Source organism: Hypanus sabinus, chromosome 25 (genome assembly GCF_030144855.1).
Source record: "Hypanus sabinus isolate sHypSab1 chromosome 25, sHypSab1.hap1, whole genome shotgun sequence".
NCBI classification, from domain to species: Eukaryota; Metazoa; Chordata; class Chondrichthyes; order Myliobatiformes; family Dasyatidae; genus Hypanus; species Hypanus sabinus.
The window spans coordinates 28,564,428-28,576,548 of NC_082730.1; the positions used below are offsets into that span (position 1 = coordinate 28,564,428).

At 42.7% G+C, this 12,121-nt stretch overlaps 1 protein-coding gene across 2 annotated transcripts in view; it reads left to right on the forward strand.

Moving 5' to 3' along the window:
* celsr2 (cadherin, EGF LAG seven-pass G-type receptor 2) overlaps window positions 1-12,121 on the forward strand; it is a 337,925-nt gene that overhangs the window by 155,482 nt on the left and 170,322 nt on the right. For both annotated transcript variants that reach the window (XM_059950392.1, XM_059950393.1), the window contains exon 3: window positions 4,990-5,212. In XM_059950392.1, coding sequence (XP_059806375.1) covers window positions 4,990-5,212 — 223 coding nt within the window. The remainder of the gene's footprint in view (window positions 1-4,989; window positions 5,213-12,121) is intronic.

The window sequence follows — 12,121 nt, forward strand, 5'->3', positions numbered from 1 at the left end:
TACAATGATGCCTTTGGGATCATTTGCATTGATTCAGGAGAGCAGACAAAGACTTGATTTAACATTTACTCTAAATTCCCACATCTCTTATTGTGAAAAACCTCCGCAGTGCTGCACTGTTGTGTTAAATGTTTATGCTGAAGGCTCTGAGGTGGAACAGTCTTCTGATGGAGCGATGAGAGTGCTAGTGCCAGAGTCCCAGCCAATAGGATGAAGTTCTTCTCATGTAATATAGAGTCAATCAACTAATGCAGCTCCAAATGAGGAATGAGGAATTCTCTCCGAAGTTTTGTCAACATATCCAGGTGAGCATATGGGGAGATAGCATACTCGACTACTGCAACTCTCCCTTCCGCAACGGCTGCTTTGCCTGTCGTTTGGAAAATCGGATTACTCCACCAGCTTGCTGCTGCTGTGGTAGAGACAGAAACTGAAGCAAGAGGCAGCCATAGTTAAAACCATCCTCTGTTGGTCCGACCAATCGGCCTCCATGCTACAGGACTGCTTTGATGACGTCAACTGGATTGTCTCCCATGATGAGGATGTCTCCAAGTTCACGGATGGGGTCACGAGTTTCATCCGGAAGTTCATCGAGGATGTTGTCCCCCAGATATTGGTCAGGGTTTATCCAGACCAGAAACCCTGGATCAACAGTTCCGTGCGAGCAGCACTTAATGCGCGACACGGAGTTTACACTGCCAGTGACCAACAGGAACTCACAAAACGCAGCTGCAATCTGCGCAAAGTCTTCAAGGCAGTGAAACAACAATACAGGGACAAGATCCCGACACAACTCTCCACCAACAACACATGCAGCTTATGGCAGGGTCTGCACACCGTCGCAGATTTCTAACCTAAATGCAGTGGAGTTTTCCACATCGCTGCCTCTCTCCCAGATGAGCTAAATCTCTTCTACGCTCAATTCGATGTTGCCAACGTTGACCCCCAGAGGAGAGCCACCAAAGATACCTTCAGCTTGGTCAACTCTGAGGATGACGTATGCATGAGTGGGCAGCCCGAAGGCTGCAGGACTGGATGGCATCCCAGTGCGGGTACTCAAAGTGTGCGCGGCACAACCAGCAGGTGTGTTTACAGACATGTTTAATCTCTCCCTCCCCCAGTGTAGAGTGCCCTCCTGCTTCTAAACATTCACCATTGTTCCTGTACCCAAAAAGACTGAGGTAACCTGTCTGAACAACTAGCATCCTGTTGCACTTACCTCAATAATTAGCAAATGCTTTGAGAGGCTGGTCAAGGGTTATATCTGTAGTATGCTGCCACCCGCACTGGACCCCCTACAATTCGCCTACCGGCACAACTGATCAACAGATGACGCAATAGCCACAGCTCCACACACCGTCCTTACACATCTGGAGAAGAAGGTTACTTATGTGAGAATGCTGCTCTTAGACTACAGTTCAGCATTCAATGCCATAGTTCCCTCCAGACTCGACAAGAAACTCAGAGACCTTGGCCTTGACCCTGCCCTGTGCAGCTGGATCCTGGACTTACTGTCAGATTACCAGCAGGTTGTAAGAGTGGGCTCCCTCACCTCTGCACCTCTGACCCTCAACGCAGGTGCCCCTCAGGGCTGTGCTCAAAGTCCCCTCCTTTACTGTCTGTATACCCATGACTGTGTTACCACCCACAGCTCTAATCTGCTAATTAAATTTGCTGACTATACTACATTGATTGGCTTAATCTCAAATAATAACGAGGCAGCCTACAGAGAGGAAGTCATCACCCTGATACTGTGGTGTCAAGAAAATAACCTCTTCCCCAATGTCGCCAAAACAAAGAAGCTGGTTGTGGACTACAGAAGGGATGGAGACGGGCTAACCCCTATTGACATCAGTGGATCTGGGGTTGAGAGGGTGAACAGCTTTAAGTTCCTTGGCATACATGTCACCGAGGATCTCACATGCTATGTATATACCAGCTGTGTGGTGAAGTGCCTCGTTCACCTCAGACAGTTGAAGAAGCTTAGTATTGGTCCCCCAAATCCCAAGAACGTTCTACAGGGGCACGATTGAGAGCATCCTGACTGGCTGCATCACTGCCTGGTACGGAAATTGTACCTTCCTCAATCGCAGGACTCTGCAGAGAGTGGTGCGGACAGCCCAGCACATCTGTAGATGTGAACTTCCCACTGTTCAGGACATTTACAAAGATAGATTTGTAAAAAGGGCCCGAAGGATTATTGGGGACCCGAGTCACCCCAATCACAAACGGTTCCAGCTGCTACCACCATCAGGGAAATGGTAATGCAGCATAAAAGTGAGATCCAACATGCTCCGGGACAGCTTCATCCAGCAGGCTATCAGACTGATTAATTCATGCTGATACAACTGTATTTCTATGTTGTATTGACTGTCCTGTTGTACATACTAATTATTATAAATTACTATAAAATGCACATTACATGTTTAGACGGAGACGTAATGTAAAGATTTTTACTCGTGTACGTGAAGGGTGTAAATAACAGAATCAATTCAATTGAATTCAATTCATAGATATATCAAAGTTATTTCTGAAAACTCTGTCCCTTCAGATGCTAATCCAAATGATTCTTTGGACTTTCTAGATGTTTTCTATGCATGTAACATTATTAAAGATTATTGAATGCTCAGTAAGTTTGATAATAGTTACAAAAATAGAACGCATAGGGAAGATCTTTCAGGATATGTGGAAATGAGCATTGCAGGTTGATGACATATTAGCAGAACATTTCTGTATTTTGATGAATGGTCCGCAGCTTGGAATATGAGCTTTGTGCCCTGAGAATCCCAGTCCATCCCAGGTGGCCAGTCATAAGCATAATATTGGGTCTAGTAATGGGCTGTGACCAGTGGTGTCACCGAGAGTCACAATTGGAGAGGCAAACAGTTAATATTCTAGGTTGTGGGCCATTCATCATTATACAGAAATGTTCCCATTGCAGCTTGGGATTTTCTGGAAGAACTAGTCAAAAGAAGCCACATAATTCATAAAATCCCTCACATTCTGCTTTGCAGTTCCACTTGCAGTGAATACAACAGACAGATGCATCCACGTTACAGTTATGTCAATAGCTTTCTAAAGAAAACCAGCTTTTGCACATACTGAGGCATGGCACCATGCTTAGAATATCAGACCTTCACATAAGGTACATTTTCTGTCAGGATTTTCACTCTGCAGGTGTAAACAGTAGTGTGAAGATAACATTAACATATCTTATATAATCATGCAATTTCTTCCTCCAATGCTCTCTTATTTACAGATTCTCTGTGGCAACTTTTTAAACTTTTTACTTTTGTGGAGACGAAGCAAGAAGTAGCCCTTCAAGCCATGATGCAAAGCAGCCCACTGATTTATCCTGGACAATGTACAATGTACACAGGACAATGTACAATGACCAATTAACCTACCAACCGGAACACACAGAGGAAACACAGGCAGTCACAGGGACGAATGTACACACTCCTTACAGGTGGCGGCAGAACATTGAGCAAACCACTATGTTACTGTGCTGCCCCTGTAAAGGAGGAAAGAGTAACTGGATAGAGCGAGAATAGGACCCCTCCAAGTGAACATGTTCGTGTGGAGCCGCAGGAGATGGGCGAGGTCAAGTGGAGTTTAATTTGGGGAAGTGAGAGGGGTTGTATTTTGGGAAGACAGATCAGGGTATCACTTTCACAGTGAACTGCAGGGCCCTGCAGAGTGTTGTGAACTAGGAGTGAAAAAATACATAGTTCCCCGAAAGTGGAGTTACAGATGGACAGGGTGGTGAATAGGCTGACCTTCGTCAGTCAGGGCATTGAGTAAAGAAGTGGGGAGGACGTGCTGCGGTTGTACAAGATTGTTACCATCAGGTAGGAGGCACAGAGGCCTGGGGCACACACTCAGCAATTCAGGAACAGCTTCTTCCCCTCTTCCATCCAATTCCTAAATGGACATTGAACCCTTGAACACTATCTCACTTTTTAAATATATATTGTTTCTGATTTTGCAAGATTTTTGATCTGTTCAATATACCTATGCTGTAATTGATTTACTTATTTTTTTCTTCTATATTGTGAGTTGCATTGAACTGCTGCTGCTAAGTTAACACATTTCACAACATGCACTGGTGATAATAAACCTGATTCCGAATGCTGGTGAGGCCAGTTTCCTGCTATAGGAAACATGTTAGTAAGTAAAAAATAGTGCGGAAAAGATTCAATCCAGTTTCTCTTTAGTTCATGTCAGCTACCATGTGTGACGTCAAATTATATTTAATCCTTTCACCAAAGAACCAATTTCCATCTCTTTTGAAGGTTGCAAATAGGCACAAGTAAACATTTGTCATGTTGCTATTCATGCGGAAATTAAAGTACTGGGCAAAAGTCTTAGGCACATATTAGGGTGCCTAAGACCTTTGTTATAGTACTGTATTTTTCAACAAGGAGTGGAGAATGAGTTTGTATATCTGGCAGAGCAAAGAATATTGAGAATAGTGAAGGTGGAGCACCATGGGAGGGGTGTGGGACAGATGGCTAGAAGGAGTGTCGGGGGTAGGTGCAGGCACACCCAGCCCTGGGACACATTCTAGCAAAATCCAGGCAAGGTCATTTGAATCCAAACAATTCATTTATTGATCATTTCAGAATGTCTCTCTAGTGTTTCCTGATCCCTTCCCCTGTCCCACACTCGGTCCACAACAGAGACCCATAACAGAATCAGGTTTATCGTCACTCGCGTATGTCAGGAAATATGGAATTTTTGCAGCACCAGCAGAGCAGTGCAATACATAAAATTACTACAGTACTGTGCTAAAGTCTTACACACTCTAGCTATATATGTGTGTGTGTGTGTCTTAAGACTTTTGCACAGCACTGTATATATTTTGCTAGAATGCATTATTCTCATTAGTTAATGCTGACTATGAGCTGTTAATTGCTGTAACTCTGAATTCATCTAGTTACAACCAGCTCCCTTTACTGAAACTAAGCTGATCTATCTTTTCTTCAGGGAGCTACTGTGAAGTGAATTCTCGGTCGGGCCGGTGTTCTCCGGGAATTTGTCGGAACGGCGGGGCATGTGTCAACCTTTTGGTCGGGGGTTTCAAATGTGACTGCCTGCCGGGAGAGTACGAGAAGCCGTACTGCGAGATGACCACTCGGAGCTTCCCTCGGCAGTCCTTCATAACCTTCAAAGGGTTGCGGCAGCGTTTCCACTTCAGCATCTCGCTCACGTAAGTGAACTGCGCCTGTCTGGGAAGCTTGTTGCAGCGACGTGTATGACCATCTCTGAAGCTCGCCACTCCCTGGACAATGGGCAGAGCATAAACCCCAAGTAATCATTAAGCATCTCCAAGCATCGTTCATTCCTATCAGATTCTATCATCCGCAGTCTTTGTCACCTCTCGCATATCACTTCTTGTACTCCTGTCTCCACTCTTCCCTCCTCCGTCTGCCTATCACTCCTGGATCCACCTATCACTTGGTAGTTCCTACTCCGTCCCTTCCTGTCACATCTTTAAACTGGCTATCTCGCCTCTCCTCTTTCAGACTAGATGGTCTTGACCAGAAATGTGATACTCCATTTACCTCAGATGCTACCTGATCCACTGAATTTAGTGATCACTTTGGATTCCAGCATCTGTAGTCTCTTTTGTGTCCCCTGTGTGAGTAGATCTTAGCTCAGCTATCAGAATTAATGTCTGTGAGCAGTGGGGAGGCTGTACGTTACCAACCAGCAAGACGATATGATAATGAAATCCACTGGATAATTTCAATGCAAGAATAATGATGTTTAAGCCCCAGTATTAAGTGAACCTCTGCCCTGTTCATTCAGGCAGTGTTCTGGGGTCATGTCTGATGATGTGTGCTTGAGGTTTCAGGTGTCTATGGACAAGACTTGCAGCTTGTACAGCCACAGGTGATATTTTAGTTCAGTTCTGTCCTGTCAGGAACAGATGCAAGCTAAATACTGTACAAAACTAAAACACTGCCAATGACACCATTAGCTGTAAAACGAGTAGATTCCACAGATAAAACACTTTCTTTCAGCCACTAAACCCTTGCAGCTGCCCAAATGTAACTTGAGTGTTTAACTCCGTGCTGAAAAGGAAATTTAAGGATGGGTATGACAAGCCATAGCAGGTTGAAGAACACAAGTAATGACAGCGTGACTAGGTCACGCTTTTATTCATCAAGATCATGGCTAACCTAGAGGGTGTTAGAGTCATGGTTAATTTACAGGGCTAACAGCCCGAGTTCTGGACCAGTGATACAGAATCTCACCACAGCAGCTGGAGAATTTAAACTCATGCCATTAAATAAATAATTATTTTTTTTAATAGCGAGCCTGAGTGATGGTAACCATGGTAAAAACCCACCCGCTTTACTAATGCCCTTAGGAAGATGAATCCTGCTGTCCATACTCTGCGCTTTGTGGCTCTGGGATTACCTAAGTGATTGATTCTCAGTTTGGGAGCAATTAATGTTGAACAATAAATGTCAGTGTCCAGTGAACTCACAAATTAAAACCAAACATGTACCCCCGCATTATTTTCCTGCTAGATTTACATCACTCATTTTCCCCTGAATTTCAACAGCCAATCAAAGTCAAATGTCATTGTTATCACCGATTGCCTTTTAACGTTCTTCCTTTGCAAGGGCTTTTAAGGCTACTTTTTTTTAGAGATTGGTTGGTTAATTGCAGTCTAGCAGTCAGCAGAGAAAAAAAAATCGAATGCATTGTGATTTTCATCTTCGTCTGTTTTCTAATCAATAATCCACATGGGGAACTGTGCAAATTTGTGCTTGTTAGAAAGTGTCCACAAACTGCAGTGGTAACAAGGGCAGCTATGAATACACGTCCCAGAGGTACCAGGCAGAACAGACAAAACAGCTCTTGCTTATTAGGAATGACAGCCACTCAGTTCGGTTTAAAAATATGTGACATTTACTTGCAAAATCCATGTAAAGGTTAGCAGTGTTACCCATCTTTAAATATGCTTGAAATCTGTTGTTTTTGCTCATCAGAAGTGTCATTCTGACAGAGTGTTCATCATTGACAGAGCCATGTTACGATATTGAACTTGTGCAGCAGAAGGAAGGGAGAGACAAACACAGTTCATTGAGTTTCTCATTGTGTTATAGCTCTACATGAAAGCATACACTCGGTGGCCACTATATTTAGTATACCTGTACTTCTCGTTAATGCAAATATCTAATCAGCCAACGATGTGGCAGCAACTCTGTGCATAAAAGCATGCACACATGGTCAAGAGGTTCAATTGTTGTTCAGACCAAATATTAGATTGTGGAAGAAATGTGACCTAAGAGACTTTGACTGTGGAATGATTGTTGGCACTAGACGAGATGGTTTAAGTCTCTCAGAGACTGCTGATCTCCTGGGGAATTTTTCTCTAAAGGGAATGGTGTGGGGGGGGGGGGGATCTAGTGAGTGGCAGTTCTGTGGCAAAAATGCCTTGTTAATGAGAGAAGTCAGAGGAGAATGGCCAGACTGGTTCAAGCTGACAGGAAGGCGAGATCAACTCAAATAACCACACTTTACAATAGTGATGTGCAAGAGAGCACCTTTGAACATACAACGTGTCAAACTTTGAAATGGATGGGACACAGAAGCAGATGACCACATAAAGCAGTAGACTACCTTATTACATCACTACTGCACCTAATGAGTGTATATTAAGAACCTTCCCTTTTTGTAATGGACAGAGCTATATCATTTGATACAGATATCAATCACATTCTGTAACCCTTGGGTTATCTAGCAGCTCAGTTTGAAATTGTTCTACATCTCTTGGGATGTAGCCTTCTTCAGGGCAGTCAATATTTTTCTCTCCTTTCAGGTTAAAACTTGAAGTTTTAATTCATTCTAGAATAATCAACGCAGCTAAAAATTGAAAAGTCGGTGGCATTGATTTATATCTTTCTTAAGCTCTTTTCCCTGATGTTATTTAATTTTCTATACTCTTCTTCCACCTTGTACTTCCCGGTTAGCTGTGGGAATTGAAAAGTTAAAGTGAGGAAGATCAGAGATAGTAATGAGATTGGGTCATCCTAACATTCAAAGATAATAACAAAGGCTTGTCATTAAAACTTAAGCCATTGTGGTTTAAATAAGTTGCACCTCTGTGATTGCTTCCTGCAAACTGAGCTTTTCTGTAGCTGTGAGAAATAGTGAGGAGAAGGTGAGAATCAACAACATGGAGCACAGCCATGAGCGATTGCAAATTTTCAGGTGGGAGCCTGAAAATCTTCAAGGGCCTTGTTGAACTGGAGGAGAATACATAAATCCACAGCCAAAGCAAATCTTACTGCTGTTATATTATAATAATATAATATAACATTATATTGATAATATTATGAATGATGATCTTTGAGGCCCTTCTTTGGTTGGGATCGACCATGGGTATTGTGTCCCAGCTGTCTCTGTGATACGCCAGCCGGCACTCAACCCAGGGCAGTGCAATATGGGGAGCAAGCTGTTGTCCATGCTGCAGGCTCCCCCTCTCCACACAGCTGATGGATCCAAAGGAACGGCAGAGACTGATATAGATTGGCATTGGCGGCATCTCAGGAGTTGCCAATCAGTGTTGAATTCATCGTCGGACTGACTTAGGGATTCCAGTTCCGCTGTCTTCCCTCAGGATTTACTCCCGAAGCCTTCCCATGAGTGGGTATAGCCATAAGGCAGCAGAGGTTTGAGATCAGAGTTTTCCTTCTCCTAAATGAGCAGCCAGCTGTGACTGAGGAGTGCCATCTGCCCAAAGAAACTGGTTTTAAGGCACCAGTAACTTGCCTTTGCCCCTTTTTCCACTGGGCTTAGTAACAAAGCCAGGAGCTGGATTTGGTTTTCAGAGGCTATCTGAAATTGTAAGCGTTTAATATGCAGTGGGAACTTATCCCCACTACCTCCCCACAGCTATGCCAACCTTAAGGAACTGATTATCTTTGACTGCTGTTTCATGTGGTTCATGGCCTGTTTGATGCTTCTGATGTTGTGATGTTGGATGTTTTTCAAAATAGTGCACTTACTGGACTGAATGTTCCAATAAACTAATTTCATAATGAATATTTCTGATACTGATGCCAGTGAGTGTGCAAAGTAATTTTGTGTCTTGTCACAAAGTGATTGTTACTATGTTCTGTTTGAGGAGAGGCTAAATTTGAATATGTGTTACTTCTTTCATTATATTGGAGGTAACCGTATAAAAAGTATAATCCTTGCCAATTAATTTATTGTCTTCTTGAATTCTTCAGACTATTATCTCAGAAGAATAGAGGCAGTAGTAACTTCTACAATGCTTTTGGTCTTGCTTTTTATTTTGAGTAGATTTTTTAGAGGACTACAAGATGGAAACAGTCTCTTGGGCCCATCTAGTCCATGGTACCCAGGTCTTCTGTCAAGTCTGATCTATCTGCGCATGGAACATATCCATCCATACCCCTCCCATCAATGTACCAAACATCTCTAAATGTTACCGTTGATAGCTTGCTTCTGCAACTTCTGATGGCGGTTCCTCCAAACTCTCACTACCCTCTGAGTGAAATGTTTCCCCCTCCAATTCCCCTTAATATTTCACCTTTCACCCTGAACCTATGGCCACTAGTTCTAGTCTCACCAAAACTGAAGGGGGGAAGCTCATCTATACCCCTCATAATTTCATGTACCCCATTCACCTGCTCTCCAGGGAATTAAATCCTAAACTATTCAACCTATCCCAGTAACTCAGGTCCTCAAGCCCTGGCAACATCCTTGTAAATTTTCTCTGCACTGATATCTTTCCTGTTTGTTAGATGACACAATATTTTAAATTTGATTTCACCAACATCTTATGAAACTTCAACATCCCAATTCCTGTGCTCAGTGGCGCGATTTATGACATCCATTGTGCCAAAATCTCTCTTCACAACCCTGACTACCCATGATGCCACTTACAAGCAATTATGGATCCATGTTCCTTGCATATAGATCAATAATTCTGCTACACTCCTCCATGCCCTATGATATTATGATATTTTAACTATATTCCACAACGGAAATTTAAAATTTCACGGAGTGCACAATGTGTATTATGTTGATTAGATAGTCCAAGTCATTATGGAAGTGATTTGAAGTGTGCAGTAAACCATTTATCACTTGGCAAGTATTGCTGTCATTGTGTACGCACACCATTGAGTTCCTGATGTACTCTGTGAACTGAACTTTGAAAAATCATGCCAAGTTTTCAAACAACATACGGCATATAATTCCTTGATATTGAGTTCAGTCATGGTATTTAAAAAGATGCTGAATATATAAAGTAAAAAATCTGATAATTCAGATATAGTACAGGAACAAATTAGTGGCTTAGGTGGTGGAAAGTTCGGTAACAGTGGGAACCAAAATTGAGATCTGGTGAAGCCGAGGCTGAGGCACGAAATGGGAAATTTGTGCTGGGTGTTACAAAGGACTTTGCTCAATTTACGAACAAAGAGATTGCAGGCATATTAGATAAGTATGAAGTGGAACTACAAGACCAGTTGGTCTTGTTAAACTGAACGTTATGTCATCCAAGTCTAAGTTCTTAGTTCTTGATGCAAATAATTTTCAAAACTGTGGACCTGCCAGTCATAGCCTTCCAGTTCTCACTAGATCCAAGGATACCAATGGACAGTTGAAAATGCTGCACAAGTATTAGAAAAATGGAGAATAAGCCTGGTAAACTGAAGTCAGTGGCATCAAAATGTATCTGTATACAGGTAGTCCCCGAGTTACGAATGTCAGACTTACGGACAACTCGTACTTACGAACCGAGGAAGGAGAACGCAGTCCGCAACTTAAAGTCAGATCATGACGCTGTCCGCCATTTTAAGTCATTGCCGTTGACACTGTGTTGAGGTTTAACTTTGCATTTGGCTTAAATTTTTCTTAGTAAGGTTCACCCTGACCCCACCGACATTCTGGTCGGCTGGTGGCGCAGTGAGATCAGCGCCGGGCTGGAGGTTCCCGAGTTCGATCCAGTGATAGACCATTCCCATACTGGGTTGATGTCAAGCTCACAACTCGACCTTGTAAAAAAAAACACTGCCACCCCCAGTTTAAATTCCCACGTGGAATATTGTGGAGGATCAAAAACCCAAACATAGCACAGCCCCCACTTGTCCCATTTAGCCTGTCTCAATGCGGTAGTCCTTAGGACCCAGCGGACCTTGGGAGCCGGCAAAGGTCAGGAGCCGCCGCCCGCACTGTTTCTGTTCTATTGACGGGAAGTGATCGCGATTGAAAATAAAGTGGAAATAATAAAACATTTGGAAAGAGGTGAAACGTAATCGGTCATTGGACAAGCGTTAGGCTACAGTTGGTTAACGATCGGAACAATCTTAAAGGATAACGGATAAAGTGAGAATAATGGAGCATGTGAAAGGCGCTGCCCCGATTAAAGCTACAATTATTACTAAGCAACGCAGTGGTTTAATTATTGGAATACATATGTTTCTTAAGTGTTTTATATGCATAGAAAGGTAAAATATATACTATATACTAAGACAAACATTTGACTAACTGACACTAAATAATACCGGATGTACTTGTTCTGACTTCCATACAAATCCGACTTAAAGATGGAACTCATATGTAACCCGGGGACTGCCTGTAGTTATTAACAAGCTATTTGGTTGATTGAAAGAATGTCAGTAATGAGAATATGTATTTGTAAGGAAGCTGCCAATAATACCAGAAATTATGTGAAAAAGGATAAAGAACAATGGCAGATCAGGGTTTGGAATGTATTGTCCAAAGGGCTTGTGGGTGGAAGTTAATTGAATGAGAAAAAGAAAATGGAAGGACGTTGGTGAGACCTTACCTGCAATACTATGCACAGATTTGATCCTTTTACCTAAATAAATGCTGTAACATTGAAGTAAGCACAAAGGAGATTCAGCAGGCTTTTGTTTTATTGCCCTGTGATGAGGGCTGTCCCAGGAGGAGAGACGAAATAACTTGGGCCTGCTCTCCTTGAAATCTGCAGGAAATAGGGGTATCCTTAAGATCCTAAAGAGGTTGACTGGGTGGTTATTGAGATAATTTCACTTGTGAGAGAATCGTGAACAAGGGATGTAACCATAAGGAGCCAGTCATTTAAAAC